General features: G+C 43.9%; 2 protein-coding genes across 5 annotated transcripts in view; one reads left to right on the top strand and one right to left on the bottom strand.

Moving 5' to 3' along the window:
- The window catches only part of LOC131937334 (lipoxygenase homology domain-containing protein 1), a 77,929-nt gene that overhangs the window by 38,844 nt on the left and 17,981 nt on the right, over positions 1–21,104 (bottom strand). For all 3 annotated transcript variants that reach the window (XM_059294648.1, XM_059294647.1, XM_059294649.1), the window contains exons 12-16: positions 5,781–5,913; positions 3,402–3,661; positions 3,186–3,315; positions 2,260–2,507; positions 1,264–1,399 (exon numbers count right to left, since the gene is read on the bottom strand). In XM_059294648.1, the coding sequence (XP_059150631.1) occupies positions 1,264–1,399; positions 2,260–2,507; positions 3,186–3,315; positions 3,402–3,661; positions 5,781–5,913 (907 nt within the window). The remainder of the gene's footprint in view (positions 1–1,263; positions 1,400–2,259; positions 2,508–3,185; positions 3,316–3,401; positions 3,662–5,780; positions 5,914–21,104) is intronic.
- LOC131937337 (major antigen) lies at positions 8,840–19,737 on the top strand. Of its 2 annotated transcripts, XR_009386204.1 has the most exons (4): positions 8,840–9,283; positions 11,340–13,335; positions 17,830–18,018; positions 18,080–19,737. XR_009386204.1 is itself a non-coding variant. In XM_059294655.1 (3 exons), exons 1-3 carry the CDS (start codon positions 9,140–9,142, stop codon positions 17,928–17,930), a joined length of 2,241 nt encoding a protein of 746 aa, XP_059150638.1. In that variant the 5' UTR covers positions 8,840–9,139; the 3' UTR covers positions 17,931–19,737. The 2 variants fall into 2 exon arrangements, 1 of the variants encoding a protein (XP_059150638.1); XM_059294655.1 differs by having other exon boundaries at positions 17,830–19,737.

Raw genomic sequence — 21,104 nt, 5'->3', positions numbered from 1 at the left:
AGCTGACCACTAGAATAAAACAAGGTTACACCTGTAGCTGACCACTAGAATAAAACAAGGTTACACCTGTAGCTGACCACTAGAATAAAACAAGGTTACACCTGTAGCTGACCACTAGAATAAAACAAGGTTACACCTGTAGCTGACCACTAGAATAAAACAAGGTTACACCTGCAGCTGACCACTAGAATAAAACAAGGTTACACCTGTAGCTGACCACTAGAATAAAACAAGGTTACACCTGTAGCTGACCACTAGAATAAAACAAGGTTACACCTGTAGCTGACCACTAGAATAAAACAAGGTTACACCTGCAGCTGACCACTAGAATAAAACAAGGTTACACCTGTAGCTGACCACTAGAATAAAACAAGGTTACACCTGTAGCTGACCACTAGAATAAAACAAGGTTACACCTGTAGCTGACCACTAGAATAAAACAAGGTTACACCTGTAGCTGACCACTAGAATAAAACAAGGTTACACCTGTAGCTGACCACTAGAATAAAACAAGGTTACACCTGTAGCTGACCACTAGAATAAAACAAGGTTACACCTGTAGCTGACCACTAGAATAAAACAAGGTTACACCTGTAGCTGACCACTAGAATAAAACAAGGTTACACCTGCAGCTGACCACTAGAATAAAACAAGGTTACACCTGTAGCTGACTGAGAGAATAAAACAAGGTTACACCTGTAGCTGACCACTAGAATAAAACAAGGTTACACCTGTAGCTGACCACTAGAATAAAACAAGGTTACACCTGTAGCTGACCACTAGAATAAAACAAGGTTACACCTGTAGCTGACCACTAGAATAAAACAAGGTTACACCTGTAGCTGACCACTAGAATAAAACAAGGTTACACCTGTAGCTGACCACTAGAATAAAACAAGGTTACACCTGTAGCTGACCACTAGAATAAAACAAGGTTACACCTGTAGCTGACCACTAGAATAAAACAAGGTTACACCTGTAGCTGACCACTAGAATAAAACAAGGTTACACATGTAGCTGGCCACTAGAATAAAACTGGTTAAGGTTACATTTGCAGCAGACCATAGAAAAAATGTTACACCAAATAGAGGGAAAAAATTGTTTTTACAAGATTTTATTTAAAACGTTCTTTATTTTAAAAAGTTTTGTTAATGGTTTTTAAAAAAAATAGTACCAGCAACCTTAGACAAATATAACACTTCATTCCAAGGTGAAAAATGTTGCGCAGAAGAAAAAAAAGTCCAAACAAAAGATGTCACTCACATGGCAAAGGTCGCTTGATGCTGGGGGACTCAGCAGGCAGTTCCCTGATTGTCATCTTATCATCCTCCCCCTCTGCCAGCCAACGTCCACACACAAAAACAAATCTTTCCTTTCCTTCCATGCTCTCCAGCTCAATCTAGGATGTACAAGCATATCCCAGTCAAATATCCACATCACTAATATCCCAGTCAAATATCCACAGCACTAATATCCCAGTCAAATATCCACAGCACTAATATCCCAGTCAAATATCCACAGCCCTAATATCCCAGTCAAATATCCACAGCACTAATATCCCAGTCAAATATCCACAGCACTAATATCCCAGTCAAATATCCACATCACTTCAAACATAGACCCATTTAAATGCCCATAAATTATATCTCATTAAATCATCAAATAATAAACATATCTAGACACAAAATTAGTCTTCCCAAGATAAGTTTCAACAGACAGTACAGGCTACATCCTCAGACAGACAAGTTTGACATCCCCAGACAGTTTGACATCCCCAGACAGACAAGTTTGACATCCCCAGACAGACAAGTTTGACATCCCCAGACAGACAAGTTTGACATCCCCAGACAGTTTGACATCCCCAGACAGACAAGTTTGACATCCCCAGACAGACAAGTTTGACATCCCCAGACAGTTTGACATCCCCAGACAGTTTGACATCCCCAGACAGACAAGTTTGACATCCCCAGACAGTTTGACATCCCCAGACAGACAAGTTTGACATCCCCAGACAGACAAGTTTGACATCCCCAGACAGTTTGACATCCCCAGACAGACAAGTTTGACATCCCCAGACAGACAAGTTTGACATCCCCAGACAGACAAGTTTGACATCCCCAGACAGACAAGTTTGACATCCCCAGACAGACAAGTTTGACATCCCCAGACAGACAAGTTTGACATCCCCAGACAGACAAGTTTGACATCCCCAGACAGTTTGACATCCCCAGACAGACAAGTTTGACATCCTAAACCAACCTTGTCAAGATGCCAGCCAGGAAATGAGCCAGCGTTGTCATGCCACACCCTAAGCTTGTAGGGCTTGCCAATCTCCACAGTGGTAAATCTGAAAGCGTCCATCTGACCCTGCTCAAAGTTGTCCCCCTTGTTGTCTAATGGGATGTCATCTGTTTTACTCTTGTCTCCATAGATACAGATGTAAACATTGGCATCAGTGCCAGCATTTTTGATGTCACTTGTGGTGACCCAACATTGCCAGGTAATCTCTGAGAAAATAGGAGAGTGTGGGTGGTGGACCTGTGGGTGGTGGGCCTGTGGGTGGTGGACCTGTGGGTGGTGGACCTGTGGGTGGTGGACCTGTGGGTGGTGGACCTGTGGGTGGTGGACCTGAGGGTGGTGGACCTGTGGGTGGTGGACCTGTGGGTGGTGGACCTGTGGGTGGTGGACCTGTGGGTGGTGGACAACTGGACTTGTGGGTGGTGGGCCTGTGGGTGGTGGACAACTGGACTTGTGGGTGGTGGGCCTGTGGGTGGTGGGCTTGTGGGTGGTGGGCCTGTGGGTGGTGGACAACTGGACCTGTGGGTGGTGGACCTGTGGGTGGTAGACCTGTGAGTGGTGGACCTGTGGGTGGTGGACCTGTGGGTGGTGGACCTGTGGGTGGTGGACCTGTGGGTGGTGGGCCTGTGGGTGGTGGACAACTGGACCTGTGGGTGGTGGACCTGTGGGTGGTGGACCTGTGGGTGGTGGACCTGTGGGTGGTGGACCTGTGGGTGGTGGACCTGTGGGTGGTGGACCTGTGGGTGGTGGGCCTGTGGGTGGTAGACAACTGGACCTGTGGGTGGTGGACCTGTGGGTGGTAGACCTGTGGGTGGTGGAACTGTGGGACAACTGACTTGGTCTTAATGAAAGTAAGCATAATTAAATTAAATAAAAAAATAGTTTACGTTTTTCTTTAGTTTTGCGCATGGACTTTTGCTCAAGAAGGACCCTTTGAATGAGACCATCTCCCTCATCTGTTGCCAGCCACTGGTGGCAGGGGAAGTATTGCTCTATCCCTGTGGTGGGGCAATAGATCTGGAACAAGAAATTGAGAAGGGGAGTCAGTACATTGGGATATATCTGGCTGGTCATCTTGCCAGATTTCTAGTACCAAAACTCACCAGAACAGATTCCAGATACCAGCCGGCAGCAGCCCCTGTGTCATCGTGACCTATCTCAAGCTTGGACAGCGGGCTGATCATTTTGGCAACATCAACGTTGAAAATATCTGTGACATTGCGTTCAAATTTCCCATTGTCGAGCCAGATTTTCCCGCTGGTGTCTGCCCCCTTGTCCCCTCCATGCATGATGATATAGACCCTGGCATCTGTTCCAGCATTGCTCTTGTTGCCAGTTTTTACAGTCACAACAAAGGGGAAGCCTAAACGTTTCAAACCAAATATTGACAATAAAAGTTTAAAACAAAAATCTCATAAAAATTTGAAATGTTAACAAAAATAAAAGAAACTAATGATGTTGTTTATATCACTTGAACAAAAGACACAGGAACAATAAAATGCTTATGGAAGTGATTTTCTCTAAAATAGATTAATTAAAATTAAACTTGTATGTTACTGATTGCACAAGTGCTCTGAGGTGAAGAATAATTAAAAAACAAACTCTCAACAAGCATAACACATCTACATACTAGAGATAAAATAACGGTTTAATGATGGCATTTAAACTATTTAACAGCTTCTTGACAGTAGTGAAACAATTTTAAAAGCTTATCTTTAATACAATTTTTTACACTGCATGATTTGTTGGTTGAAATTAATGCTTAATTATTAATTGATAATACAAAATGGTAATTTAGTATGACAATGGAAAGCAAAAGTTCAAATTATTGATAACAATTTTTTTTACAACAAACAACACTCAAAGCAATGGTTGTGTACAGTTCCAACACTGTCAAATACAAAACTAAACAACATACACCAAAGGTTTAACACTCAAGTATAAAACTAAACAACATACATCAAAGGTTTAACACTCAACTACAAAACTAAACAACACACACCAAAGGTTTAACACTCAACTATAAAACTAAACAACATACACCAAAGGTTTAACACTCAACTATAAAACTAAACAACATACACCAAAGGTTTAACACTCAACTATAAAACTAAACAACATACACCAAAGGTTTAACACTAAACTATAAAACTAAACTAAATACACCAAAGGTTTAACACTCAACTATAAAACTAAACACCAAGCAAAGGTGAACGCAGTAAAAATAGAAATTACCTGGATCATCATCTAGCAGCGAAGAAAATTAAAAAAAAAAAAAAAAACCAACATTACAATTCCTGAGAAATCTGAGGCTAGAAGACTGGATGGCCTTGCTGGAAGATTTTAAAAAGGATGGGCTTGCTACAAGATTTGGGACAGATTGGGCTTGCTACAAGATTTGGGACAGATTGGGCTTGCCACAAGATCTGGGACAGGATGGGCTTGCCACAAGATTTGGGAAAGGATGGGCTTGCCACAAGATTTGGGACAGGATGGGCTTGCTACAAGATTTGGGACAGATTGGGCTTGCTACAAGATTTGGGACAGATTGGGCTTGCTACAAGATTTGGGACAGATTGGGCTTGCCACAAGATCTGGGACAGGATGGGCTTGCCACAAGATCTGGGAAAGGATGGGCTTGCCACAAGATTTGGGACAGGATGGGCTTGCTACAAGATTTGGGACAGATTGGGCTTGCTACAAGATTTGGGACAGATTGGGCTTGCTACAAGATTTGGGAAAGGATGGGCTTGCCACAAGATTTGGGACAGGATGGGCTTGCTAAAAGATTTGGGACAGATTGGGCTTGCTACAAGATTTGGGACAGATTGGGCTTGCCACAAGAGCTGGGAAAGGATGGGCTTGCCACAAGATTTGGGACAGGATGGGCTTGCTACAAGATTTGGGACAGATTGGGCTTGCTACAAGATTTGGGACAGATTGGGCTTGCTACAAGATTTGGGAAAGGATGGGCTTGCCACAAGATTTGGGACAGGATGGGCTTGCTAAAAGATTTGGGACAGATTGGGCTTGCTAAAAGATTTGGGACAGATTGGGCTTGCTACAAGATTTGGGACAGATTGGGCTTGCCACAAGAGCTGGGAAAGGATGGGCTTGCTAAAAGATTTGGGACAGATTGGGCTTGCTACAAGATTTGGGACAGATTGGGCTTGCCACAAGAGCTGGGAAAGGATGGGCTTGCTAAAAGATTTGGGACAGATTGGGCTTGCTACAAGAGCTGGGACAGGATGGGCTTGCCACAAGATCTGGGAAAGGATGGGCTTGCTAAAAGATTTGGGACAGATTGGGCTTGCTACAAGAGCTGGGACAGGATGGGCTTGCTACAAGAATTGGGACAGGATGGGCTTGCCACAAGATATGGGAAAGGATGGGCTTGCTACAATATTTAGGACAGGAGGGTCTTTGTATAAGTTAGGGCTGTTAGGGACATGATGTGCTAGAAGATTTGAAGTTGACCTAACCTTTAGACATATCACGTGGTCCAACATTGACATACAACTCCCTAGTGATTGCACCATCATCTTCATCCTTGGCCAGCCATCTTTGACAGGGGAAGTTGTATACAGTTTTAGCTTGTACATCGTCAACAATTATCTGGTAAACAAAATATGACAGCGTGAGACAGCCAGCAGACAAGTCAGCAAACACCACTCAACAGTCCTAGATCTAGATCTTAACTCTAGTAGACATCCCTAATGTTAAGACTTGCCGTCTGTGTTAAAGTTAGTTTACCGTGAGTTCGTTCCTACAATATTCTAGATCTAGATTTATCCATGCCTGCTAGATTAATAAAAAGTTTGACGGAGATATCACCGACTAAAAAAAAAAGAAAACATTTCACTGGGCGTGGCCACGACCTGTGGAGAAGGGAATGTTAGGGGTTTCAGAACCCCCACCCAGTGATGTCATTTTTCTCGTTATTTGGATCAACAATTAATTTTTGTATTGAAAACGTAAACAATCTTCGCACTGCACTCTCCCATTCGCTTGGCCTGTTAGTACAGTGCTGCAGTGCATGACCTTCACCTTGCACTCGAGCATCTAATGCTTGGCCACGCCCATCAGTCGGCACGTGCTCCATCAAACAACCATTTTCTTATAGGCCTATCAGCTTACAGGTAATGAAAACAGAGGAACTGGCAAGGAAAAATTTAATGCAGCATGTAGTATGTAGGGAACAAACGATGGAATTTTGAAATACTCCATTGAAATTTCCATTTCATAATTTGATTTCATATCGGCCTAACAAGATTTACGGCCAACTTGGTATTTTGTTTCAGATTATTGGGCTCGGTCAAACTTCCCACTTAGTTGTAGGTAGGCTAGTCTACATTACGTCATCATGTGCGCAGTCATTTCATTGTAAACCAAAATACCGACTTCCGGTCTGTTACCAAGTATTTTTTAACAGCTAAATTTCGATGTAGATCTAGATCTAGATCTAGGGCCTAGATTTCTAGATCGGGTTTGATTTTTTAGATCGCCATATTTCTTTGTATGAGAGTTTTCACATTTAACAGTTTTAGATCTCCATATTTCCCTGTAATTCACGTTTCATCCGGCATGAATTGGGGCGTTGTGTGCAGGCAGGGAGGTCAGCCAGTTATGTCTGAGGCTGGGGTTATCGAGGTCGTTACCTGCACAATTCATTGCCTTTACATTCGGTACATTCTTGAGCTAAGCGAAATCATTTCACTTTACGTTGAAGGCTTATAGCCAAAAATTAGCAATTTAGTCATTAAAGATGGGGGTGGGTGTGACGACGACATCTCTCAAGGTCTAGCGTTAGAGACAAAACTTTAGCGGCCAGCCAGAGTCTGATGTCCGATCATAGATCTATGCACGGTTGAACTCAAACAGCTTTGAGATATCCGGCCAAAAAGAACACCAGCTAAGATATGATCAAACAAGATGGCGGAGCACTTCCTGCCGGCTGATTCTTCTAATGGCAGACATTTGAGAGCGTTAAATAAAAGACTGTCGAGGTAAAAGCTTTCAGACACCACCCAAACCGCCCCTTTATTTACATTGACGTGCATCTGGCATTTAACAGAGCAAACAGCGTGAGTCAGGTGAGGGGGGGGGGGAGGGAAGGCTGTTTACTTAAGGCTCCCAAACAATTCTTGTGCCATTAGGAGGGCAAAAATTTACAGAAGGATCTCCTGCAATCCTACTGCCAACCACATCCCCAGCAACCCTATACCACATCCCTAACAACTCTATACCACAACCAACTGACAACCCTATACAACATCCATACTGACAACCCTATACCACATCCATACTGACAACCCTATACCACATCCATACTGACAACCCTATACCACATCCATACTGACAACCCTATACCACATCCATACTGACAACCCTATACCACATCCATACTGACAACCCTATACCACATCCATACTGACAACCCTATCCCACATCCATACTGACAACCCTATACCACAACCATACTGACAACCCTATACCACAACCATACTGACAACCCTATACCACAACCATACTGACAACCCTATACCACAACCATACTAACAACCCTATACCACAACCATACTGACAACCCTATACCACATCCATACTGACAACCCTATACCACATCCATACTGACAACCCTATACCACATCCATACTGACAACCCTATACCACAACCATACTGACAACCCTATACCACAACCATACTGACAACCCTATACCACAACCATACTGACAACCCTATACCACAACCATACTGACAACCCTATACCACATCCATACTGACAACCCTATACCACATCCATACTGACAACCCTATACCACAACCATACTGACAACCCTATACCACAACCATACTGACAACCCTATACCACAACCATACTGACAACCCTATACCACAACCATACTGACAACCCTATACCACAACCATACTGACAACCCTATACCACAACCATACTGACAACCCTATACCACAACCATACTGACAACCCTATACCACAACCATACTGACAACCCTATACCACATCCATACTGACAACCCTATACCACATCCATACTGACAACCCTATACCACATCCATACTGACAACCCTATACCACAACCATACTGACAACCCTATACCACAACCATACTGACAACCCTATACCACAACCATACTACTGATCCCATACAACATCTATATTACCATATAACCAACCCCATCTTACAACCCCATCCCACATGCATACAATCACACCCCATCAATTGTCTTAAGACCAAGTAATGAACCGCCAAAATAATTCAGGTTTTTTACTTATTTTTTAAACAGTTTGTCAAAATGACATCTTGTCATAGGCGCAATGACACGTTGTCATTAGCGAGATGACACGTCATTGGTGGATGACATGTTGTCATTTGCGAGATGACAATTAGTGATTTAGACAGATGCAGATATAAAAGGTGAGTGGACTGGGGTGAGATAAAGTTTACCAGAGTTTTCGCGCGTGCGCAGACGGCTGTTGAGTGGCGGCAGACGGGGCGGGCGATTACATCCCGCTCTAACTAGGTAAACTCATTACGGCGCTGGTCGGGCTCGGTGCAGATCACGTGACTAAACGGAGCGTGAGCGGGCAGTGCTACACGATTCTTAGCGCAGCAATCACGCCTCACTGGAACCCTAACTTCATTGCGTTACGCTTCACTGATTCGCACGTCTGGTGATCAACTGTGTTTTTCATTGGATATCTGCCACCTGTTATAAGTTACCTAATCAATTGGTCCGTGACCAGTGGACCGTGACCATGTCCGTCACTAGTGGAACGTGGACAGAGGCCATCGTGGTGTGACGTGACAGCGAGCACCGATGATGACGGGACTACTGCTGCTGCTGCTGGGAGCCGTGGCTTGGAGCTGGGCGCTACAGCTGCAGACAGTAGAGGACAACTGCATCTACAGCTTCGTGGTACCGCGCGAGCAGGTCAAACATTCGTGTCAACTGGACGACAAGGTGACGTCACGTGCTTTACCCTTTTGCATAGGGGCGCGGGTGGGGGGGGGGGTCAATTAGTTTTTCTACCAGTAACATCCCTAATCTATGAGTTAACCATCAGAGGCGGGGTCCACACTCAGTCATCTATTCTTATTTTCAATTTATTCGAATATCAACTTTATATCAAATATAAAGGAAATTTTAATACAAGAGAACATTATAAAGGGAAGGATTATAAAGGGAAGGATTATAAAGGGAAGGATTATAATTGTACATACGTTAACGTCTTACTCCTTCCGGAGTCAGAAACACAGTTTATAAATCTAGTCTGTTGTATGTATGTGTTTGTCTGTATGTATGTGTATGTTCGTATGTATGTGTCTGTAGATATGTGTTTGTATGTATGTTCGTCTGTATGTATGTGTTTGTATGTTTGTATGTTTTGTATGAATGTATGTGTTTGTATGTTTGTCTGCATATATGTGTTTGCATGTACGTGTGTGTTTGTATGTATGCGTTTGTCTGCGGGTGTGAACAAGATAACGAGTACCTTTTCAGCAAGAAACCTTAACTGTTCTATTTAAAACCTTCACAATTTGATAGTTCAATTTATTCACATCGAGCAGCATACAACTCGGTGTTTTTTTCGAAGCGGTTTGGTCCTAAAATTAACTAGCATTTCTATAGCCCATAGCATTTTGTGCCATCCCAACCGTTATGTTCTATTCGAACAGAGAGGAGATTACTTAAAGCTTGTAGTTTCATTATGTGCCATCCCAACCGTTATATTCTATCCGAATAGAGAGGAGGTTACAAGCTTGTAGTTTCATTATGTGCCATCCCAACCGTTATATTCTATCCGAATAGAGAGGAGGTTACTTAAAGCTTGTAGTTTCATTATGTGCCATCCCAACCGTTATGTTCTATTCGAATAGAGAGGAGGTTACTTAAAGCTTGTGGTTTCATTATGTGCCATCCCAATATTACTTAAATCTTGTAGTTTCATTATGTGCCATCCCAACCGTTATATTCTATCCGAATAGAGAGGAGGTTACAAGCTTGTAGTTTCATTATGTGCCATCCCAACCGTTATATTCTATCCGAATAGAGAGGAGGTTACTTAAAGCTTGTAGTTTCATTATGTGCCATCCCAACCGTTATGTTCTATTCGAATAGAGAGGAGGTTACTTAAAGCTTGTGGTTTCATTATGTGCCATCCCAACCGTTATATTCTATCCGAATAGAGAGGAGGTTACTTAAAGCTTGTGGTTTCATTATGTGCCATCCCAATATTACTTAAATCTTGTAGTTTCATTATGTGCCATCCCAACCGTTATATTCTATCCGAATAGAGAGGAGGTTACAAGCTTGTAGTTTCATTATGTGCCATCCCAACCGTTATGTTCTATTCGAATAGAGAGGAGGTTACTTAAAGCTTGTGGTTTCATTATGTGCCATCCCAACCGTTATGTTCTATTCGAATAGAGAGGAGGTTACTTAAAGTTTGTAGTTTCAGCTAGACAACGGCTCAAATGTACTAAGGTTTGTAGTTTCAGCTAGACAACGGCTCCAATGTACTAAAGTTTGTAGTTTCAGCTAGACAACGGCTCCAATGTACTAAAGTTTGTAGTTTCAGCTAGACAACGGCTCCAATGTACTAAAGTTTGTAGTTTCAGCTAGACAACGGCTCCAATGTACTAAAGTTTGTAGTTTCAGCTAGACAACGGCTCCAATGTACTAAAGTTTGTAGTTTCAGCTAGACAACGGCTCCAATGTACTAAAGTTTGTAGTTGTAGAGAACTGCTCGAATAGCCCCCCCCCCCCTATATATTTTGTATCTGTTTGAGACGACTACAGGAAATGTTAATCAGCTCGGCAGGCGTTAAACAGCCCGTGTTAAACAGCCCGTGTTAAACAGCCCGAGTTAAACAGCCGTGTTAAACAGCCCGTGTTAAACAGCCCGTGTTAAACAGCCGTGTTAAACAGCCCGTGTTAAACAGCCCGTGTTAAACAGCCCGTGTTAAACAGCCCGTGTTAAACAGCCCGTGTTAAACAGCCCGCTTTTATCCCCCAGGTGAGCCGACGACTTGGTGCCATGGAGATGAAGACCAACGACTGCAAGAGGGAGGTGATCCAACTGACGACACAGCTAGAAAAAGAACGCGAGCTAACGACCAGCAAACTGCAACAGCTAGAACGGCGGTTTGGCTTGGATAGTAAAAGTGTGGATTTTCTAGTAGACAGGCTAGGTCTACTGGAGAAACAAATAGAGCAGCTTCACGCAGACATCATCAAAAGCAAAAAAACCAACATGGCCGACGATGGTTCGCACGTGAACGCCATAGAAACCATCCCGACGGTGAAGTCGCTCCTGCAGTTAGAGGTGAAGGGCATGTACGAGAACCTGAGCAAGCGACTGGAGGCGTACATCAAGGAGCAGGTTGTTCTCTACACCACAGTCCTCGGGACGGTCCACAAGATGTCGCAAGGCAAGACCACCGGGATGCGCAAACCGGCGTCTGCAGCGCCGGTCAAGACGACCCCCGCGCCCCCTAGCGGCGACACTACCGAGATTGACGAGGTCGTATCAAAGGCGAACGCCACCGAGGACGAGATGGCGCAGCAGGTCGGTAATGTTTCTATCTCCAGCGAAGACAGCCCGTCCCCCCTGGACTTGATGACCACAGCTTCCTACGAAGAGCTGTCTACAGCTTCCTACGAGGAGCTGGCCACGGCCAACAGCTCGGAGCTGGTCATCAAAGACGATATGTCCGGAGCCAACGACTCTTTTAGTGGAGAGAACTTGGAGCTGAACGAGACGGTGGCCTTGACTGAGATCTCCGCCGCCAGGATAGGAGCAGGCCCCGGCAGCCTCGTCCTGACGGACGCTAAATCTGTGGACGACAACGAGACAAGCGACGAGAGGGAGAGCATGCTGCGGGACCAGACGTACCGGCAGGCGGAGCTGGAGGAGAGGCTGAAGGAGGAGATCAGCAAGACGCTCCTCTCGCAGCTGGCAGAGTTCATCGGCGTGGTGGAGAAGAGGACGGCGGCGCTGGAGGAGAAGATCCAATCACAGGACGAGAAAAACCAAGCCGTCGCCACAAACATCTCATCCAAGGTCAAGGATCTTGACCAAAGTGTCAAGGACGTGATGGAGCAGACGGACACCTTGTCCCAGGATTTAGTGGCCTCCAGCCAACAGCTGGACAAGGTCAGGACATTAGAGAGCCTTGTTTATGAACTGAAGAAAAATATCAGCGGGGAGGGGCTCTCAATGGCGCCGCTAGAGATCGAAGAACAAATTAAAAAAATCAAAAAGATGGAGCGGCTTATGTCGGTATACAATAAGTCGCTGGAACCTTTACAGAACGAGACGAAGGTCAGGTACCGCGAGATGAGGGATCTGCTGGACAAGGAGAGCGCTGGACTCAGGTCAGCCGTCAAGGCCGTGCAGGACAGCATCAGCGCCGCTCTCGACAAGCTCAACTACACGCACAGCGAGAAGCTGTTCGACATCAAGGGCCGGGTGCGCGCGCTGGAGGACAACGTGGTGATCCTGCAGGTGGACGGCTCCAACATGCAGCGCAAGATCAACCAGCTGCCTCGTCTAGAGCGGGAGAGCGGCGACCTCCAGGCCGCCATCAGAGACTTGTCCAGCAAACAACGCGAGCTCAAGAAGAAACTCGACGAGGTCGACCATCAGCAGAAGTCGATGGCCGACTACATCAACGGCACGGCCAAGCAGGTGTCGGATCTAAAGACTGAGGTCAAGCTCAACATTCTGGGCGAGTGGCTGCCCATGGCGTTTGAGTTCGACAGCTCCAGGACAGACTGCCATGGCGACCAGTACATCAAGCGTGTCGACTACAAGGCCGTGCGGCTAGTGGGCGTGGTGCTCTGCTCACCCACACGGTACAAGATTTTCCTGGCCAACACGCTCCAGTCAAAGTTCCTCAACGTCGGGGACGCTAACGGCCTGGGCGAGGATCACTGCGAGTTTGTGGGGGCAAGCCGTGACGTCACACCCAAGCTCAGCCCCTTCAGGACGGTGCACTACTCGGTTCAAGGTCAGTCACTCACTGCTGTAGTAGTTACCCCAACCCCTGTAGCATCAAGTAGTACCCCGACCCACTGTAGCATCAAGTAGTACCCCGACCCCTGTAGCATCAAGTAGTACCCCGACCCCTGTAGCATCAAGTAGTACCCCGACCCCTGTAGCATCAAGTAGTATCCCGACCCACTGTAGCATCAAGTAGTACCCCGACCCACTGTAGCATCAAGAGCAATGCTATAGAAAGTTCTAGAGCAATGCTATAGAAAGTTCTAGAGCAATGCTATAGAAAGTTCTAGAGCAATGCTAAAGAAAGTTCTAGAGCAATGCTAAAGAAAGTTCTAGAGCAATGCTAAAGAAAGTTCTAGATAAAGTACGGATGTTGATGAGCAGCTTAACGTGAATGACTATAAAACAGCTATTTTTATATGCGCGTCTAAAAATAGCATGGTAAAGCGCGTTAATCAAGGGGGTGATATAAGCGCTGATTACACGCGTCCTCTTGACTTGTTCTCATTCATCTACACAACCCCCCCCCCCCCCCCTCTCCATCACCCCCATCCATCTCCCCTCGACCGATATCTCAAAATTAAGCGCCAAGTTTTACAAACCCTAATCTAAAACCTCTCACAACATAGCTAGGTAACCAGCTCGGAGACACCCACAATCATAGTGTCGACAGTTCAACACCCACTATCATAGTGTCGACAGTTCTACACCCACAATCATAGTGTCGACAGTTCTACACCCACAATCATAGTGTCGACAGTTCAACACCCACTATCATAGTGTCGACAGTTCAACACCCACTATCATAGTGTCGACAGTTCTACACCCACTATCATAGTGTCGACAGTTCTACACCCACAATCATAGTGTCGACAGTTCTACACCCACAATCATAGTGTCGACAGTTCTACACCCACTATCATAGTGTCGACAGTTCTACACCCACAATCATAGTGTCGACAGTTCAACACCCACAATCATAGTGTCAACAGTTCTACACGCACAATCATAGTGTCGACAGTTCTACACGCACAATCATAGTGTCGACAGTTCTACACCCACTATCATAGTGTCGACAGTTCTACACACACAATCATAGTGTCGACAGTTCTACACCCACAATCATAATGTCGACAGTTCTACACCCACAATCATAGTGTCGACAGTTCTACACACATAATCATAGTGTCGACAGTTCTACACCCACAATCATAGTGTCGACAGTTCTATACCCACAATCATAGTGTCGACAGTTCTACACCCACAATCATAGTGTCAACAGTTCTACACCCACAATCATAGTGTCGACAGTTCAACACCCACAATCATAGTGTCGACAGTTCAACATCCACAATCATAGTGTCGACAGTTCTACACCCACTATCATAGTGTCGACAGTTCTACACCCACTATCATAGTGTCGACAGTTCTACACCCACTATCATAGTGTCGACAGTTCAACACCCACAATCATAGTGTCGACAGTTCTATACCCTTGTGTTTTCTAACCAGTTGAGTCAGCGGGCGGGGTTGTGTGGGGGTTGTGGGGGTCTTTAGATTGATATCATACCTGCATTCTCCCAACAAATCAGCCATTACCCGCCCCCTCCCCTGGCCAGACGAAACTTGTAAAGGTATGAAGCCGACGGAAACATCAAAGAGTTTGGGAAATCCTCGGCACCTAGGCTGCCACCTCACACTTCCTGGCTGGGTGGGCGGAACACACACGCCACATTACTCACACACCAACACACACACCACATTACTCACACACCAACACACACACCACATTACTCACACACCAACACACACACCACATTACTCACACACCAACACACACACACACCACATTACTCACACACCAACACACACACACCACATTACTCACACACCAACACACACACCACATTACTCACACACCAACACACACACACCACATTACTCACACACCAACACACACACCACATTACTCACACACCAACACACACACACACACCACATTACTCACACACCAACACACACACCACATTACTCACACACCAACACACACACCACATTACTCACACACCAACACACACACCACATTACTCACACACCAATACACACACCACATTACTCACACACCAACACACACACCACATTACTCACACACCAACACACACACCACATTACTCACACACCAACACACACACCACATTACTCACACACCAACACACACACCACATTACTCACACACCAACACACACACACCACATTACTCACACACCAACACACACACCACATTACTCACACACCAACACACACACCACATTACTCACACACCAACACACACACACCACATTACTCACACATTAACACACACACCACATTACTCACACACCAACACACACCACATTACTCACACACCAACACACACACCACATTACTCACACACCAACACACACACCACATTACCCACAAACCAACACACACACACACCACATTACTCACACACCAACACACACACACCACATTACTCACACACCAACACACACACCACATTACTCACACACCAACACACACACCACATTACTCACAAACCAACACACACACACACCACATTACTCACACACCAACACACACACACCACATTACTCACACACCAACACACACACCACATTACTCACACACCAACACACAAACACACACCACATTACTCACACATCAACACACACACCACATTACTCACACACCAACACACACACACCACATTACTCACACACCAACACACACACCACATTACTCACACCAACACACACACCACATTACTCACACACCAACACACACACCACATTACTCACACATCAACACACACACCACATTACTCACACACCAACACACACACCACATTACTCACACACCAACACACACACACCACATTACTCACACACCAACACACACACACCACATTACTCACACACCAACACACACACACCACATTACTCACACACCAACACAAACATCACATTACTCACACACCAACACAAACATCACATTACTCACACACCAACACACACATCACATTAGTCGCAGTAACAAATACTCTCTACATTACTCACACACACCTACCCACCATCAACAAAACAACCACTAACAGATCATCATCAACCACCACCCCTTCTGCTCTTGGAATGAAGTATGGTAACAACCATATTACACAACCTGCACCATTAAGAAACCAACCATTTACCTGGCCAACATCAGGTGTAATGTACCTGGTCCATTTACCTGGCCAACATCAGGTGTAATGTGTCTGGCCCATTTACCTGGCCAACATCAGGTGTAATGTACCTGGCCCATTTACCTGGCCAACATCAGGTGTAATGTGCCTGGCCAACATCAGGTGTAATGTGCCTGGCCAACATCAGGTGTAATGTGCCTGGCCAACATCAGGTGTAATGTACCTGGCCAACATCATGTGTAATGTGTCTGGTCCATTTACCTGGCCATCATCAGGTGTAATGTACCTGGCCAACATCAGGTGTAATGTACCTGAGCCATTTACCTGGCCAACATCAGGTGTAATGTGTCTGGTCCATTTACCTGGCCAACATCAGGTGTAATGTACCTGGCCAACATCAGGTGTAATGTACCTGGCCAACATCAGGTGTAATGTGTCTGGTCCATTTACTGGCCAACATCAGGTGTAATGTGTCTGGCCCATTTACCTGGCCAACAACAGGTGTAATGTACCTGGCCAACATCAGGTGTAATGTGTCTGGTCCATTTACCTGGCCAACATCAGGTGTAATGTACCTGGCAAACATCAGGTGTAATGTGTCTGGCCCATTTACCTGGCCAACATCAGGTGTAATGTGTCTGGTCCATTTACCTGGCCAACATCAGGTGTAATGTGTCTGGTCCATTTACCTGGCCAACATCAGGTGTAATGTACCTGGCCCATTTACCTGGCCAACATCAGGTGTAATGTACCTGGCCAACATCAGGTGTAATGTACCTGGCCCATTTACCTGGTCAACATCAGGTGTAATGTACCTGGCCAACATCAGGTGTAATGTACCTGGCCAACATCAGGTGTAATGTACCTGGCCAACATCAGGTGTAATGTGTCTGGCCAACATCAGGTGTAATGTACCTGGCCAACATCAGGTGTAATGTACCTGGCCAACATCAGGTGTTATGTAACAGGCCCATTTACCTGGCCAACATCAGGTGTAATGTACCTGGCCAACATCAGGTGTAATGTACCTGGCCAACATCAGGTGTAATGTACCTGGCCAACATCAGGTGTAATGTACCTGGCCAACATCAGGTGTAATGTACCTGGCCAACATCAGGTGTAATGTACCTGGCCAACATCAGGTGTAATGTACCTGGCCCATTACCTGGCCAACATCAGGTGTAATGTACCTGGCCCATTACCTGACCAGGAACCTGTACAGACACAAGTTTCCTTACAATTGCAGCAAAGATGAATGTTTGTTCTTGTTTTTACCACCAGGCTATGCCCGGGGCAACTGGGGTCAGGAGCCAACCCTCCACTCCCTCAACGCTCTCAGACCCTCACCTGACTGGTACGAGTGCGGCGTGACTATCCCATAGAGGGGCGGAGCTTCAAGAGAGAAGAGCGGAGCCTAAAGAAGGAAGGTGGAGCTTAAAGAGAGTTTGGGTGGAGCTTACAGAGAGTAGGGTGGAGCTTAAAGAGAGAAGGTGGCGCTTACAGAGAGTAGGGTGGAGCTTAAAGAGAGAAGGTGGAGCTTACAGAGAGTAGGGTGGAGCTCAACCTGTACATGTCCTGTTCATGGGCAAACTGCTCACAAAACTTGTCATATAACTTGTCACAGAATTGCTGAAAGACTTAGGCTGGTCAGCCATTGGATGGTTTGTTTCCCTCCCCCCTCCCCACAGCAGGTCATGTTGGAATGGACAAACTATGCAGACTGTTACAGTACCAAATTGTGATACTTCTATATTTTTAACACTTTTTGCTGTTCTTTATGTCAATTTATTTATTGGCCAATGGAGTCATTACATGGAGTCATTACTTGTATTACTATATGGAGTATTTCTTAGTGGAAAATAGATTGAAGTGGCTAAAAAAGAAATGACCAAAATAGAAGTGGCCAAAATAGAAGTGGCTAAAATGTAAACAGCCACTAGAAGGAAGCGGCCAGTGGCTCAATTAAGGAAACAGATGACAAATTCTGTAGCTTAGAAAACTTGTTGTAAATTATACATAGTTTCATGGTTACAGACAGATATGTTATTTATATACAGTGGTACCTCGAGATACAAGTTTAATTCACCCCGTCACATTGCTCATTTGTATTGTTACACATTCAAATAAGAGAAATGCATTTATAAATTGCTAATTTTGTATAAAAAGATAAGGATCAAGTCAATAAATTAACTGGTTCTATAAAGTTTATAAAGTCTTTGGCAATCAGCAAACCTGAGCTTACTGGAGAACAGATTACTCATATCCCAATCTTTTCTCTAACTCTATCAACTGTAAAGCCAGATGGTCTCTAATTCAATGCAAAAAATTTGGCTCTCTCAAATGCTCGTAGTTAAAAAATCTCAAATATAAGGGCACTCATATGTTGAGGTACCACTGTATTTTGCTTTTCACATTGATGTGAAATTTTATTTTTTCCATTTTGTTCAATTTGACTGGGTTATAAATAATATGACTGTTATAACCAGGTGTTATAAGAAATGATATACCTGGCGGCTACATAGAAGCAAATGATGAAAAACTCAACAAGCTCATGTGCAGCCTTTACTGCTGGAACTTAGATCTGATCCAAATTATTGGGTGGACACAAAAGGGAAATTAGCATTTTGTTACCATTTGTTAAAAAATGTAAATTATCGTTTGTGTAATTTACTGTAATATTAAGTATGTGTGCAACATAGTGTGTGTAATGTTGATAGTTTGAGTAATGTTGATAGTTTGTGTAATGTTGATAGTTTGTGTAATGTTGATAGTTTGTGTAATGTTGATAGTTTGTGTAATGTTGATAGTTTGTGTAATGTTGATAGTTTGTGTAATGTTGATAGTTTGTGTAAAAATGATAGTTTGTGTAATGTTGATAGTTTGTGTAAAAATAATAGTTTGTGTAATGTTAATAGTTTGTGTAATGTTGATAGTTTGTGTAATGTTGATAGTTTGTGTAGTGTTGATAGTTTGTGTAATGTTGATAGTTTGTGTAATGTTAAAGTTTGTGTAGTGTTGATAGTTTGTGTAATGTTGATAGTTTGTGTAATGTTGATAGTTTGTGTAATGTTGATAGTTTGTGTAATGTTGATAGTTTGTGTAATGTTGATAGTTTTTGTAATTTCTTTGATATGGACTTGACCAAAATAGAAGGTGCATCATTAGAAACAAACATAGAATAAACATTTTAAAAAATCTTCACCTTGTTTTGTTTTAAAATGATGGTTGTAAAAGTCTACAATTATTGCAGTAGGTTGGAAGTTTAAAAATAATAATCATTAAAAAAGTTTAAAAAAACCCACGTTTTCTGATTGAACTAAAAAGTAGAAAATAAATGCTATACATCACAATAATGCAAGCGATCACTCTACTATAAGCGATGAAAAACGTGGGGCGCTGAAGTAAAAGTTATATTACTATTGATTAGATAATACTATTGACTTTTATTAGGGAGCTTGTAGAGAGTCGACAGTATTAGAAACTGTAAGAAAATCACGGCGCCCCACGTTTTTGATCGCTTATAGTAGAGTGATCTCTTGCATTATTGTGATGTATAGCATTTATTTTCTACTTTTTAGTTCAATCAGAAAACGTGGGTTTTTTAAAACTTTTTTAATGATTATTATTTTCTACTTTTTAGTCTTTGTCTGTTTGTTTGCATTAAAATCTTGCTATCGATTTTATCTTTTCACTTTTTTTTGGGTAAACGAAGACAACTCGTAAAAAGACAACTCGTAAAAAACACGTGTGTATACGTTACTGACTAGAACACATAGATTTGAACCCGTGTCGAGTGGGATAGCAATCGTGTGCCCAACCCCTCGACCATATCCTCTCCCCCATACTGGCCACCAGTTGTTACGGTTGTTTGTACACAAATTACAGTTACTGGGTTATGTCCCTTTTTCCCCACGTTTTTACTACAACGAGCCGACCCGCAGCGTATCATACGCCGCTATTTAGTTGATTTATTTTCTACTTTCAGTAATTCATAATTTGTGAATTCGACAGTACCAATGCTGCCACTGAAAATATTTGCTTTAAATCACTAACCCCCCTCCTTTCCCCTAACCCTACACCCCCCCCCCCCCTGAAAGCAGCCTCCTGTAAGTTTAAAGTCGGTTCAAACTTAATTATCTGCCCCTAATAGCCGTCACTAAATCTGGCTGTACGGTTTGTAAACATTAACGTGACCACAGCTCAGCAGACCATGTGGGGGTGGGGTAGGGTGGTAGTGATAGTGATAGAGAGAAAGAGAGGGGACTGTAAGGAGGCGCTTGCAGCTTGTTTTCTAACGGCTCGCAGAGGAGAATTATATATATAGATTATATAGCGGTCTAAAATGCTCAATAAAATGTTTCCATGGATCAATTTAGTAATAATAACAATTGAATATTCTATTGTCATCCAAAACAAAGCTTCCCTGAAAATTTCAGCGCGCTAGCTAACTCTGGGAAGTGCCAGAAATTTCGATCGCAAGATTTGATTGGAAAGACAGAGACGAAAGCAAGTTAAAGAAAACGTGGGAAAATGATTGCAGTAGGTTGGAAGTTTAA

Source organism: Physella acuta, unplaced genomic scaffold, assembly GCF_028476545.2.
Source record: "Physella acuta isolate Inbredline_101_S28 unplaced genomic scaffold, ASM2847654v3 ptg000208l, whole genome shotgun sequence".
In the NCBI taxonomy this organism is placed as follows: domain Eukaryota; kingdom Metazoa; phylum Mollusca; class Gastropoda; family Physidae; genus Physella; species Physella acuta.
This window is presented reverse-complemented; position numbering and strand designations above follow the sequence as displayed.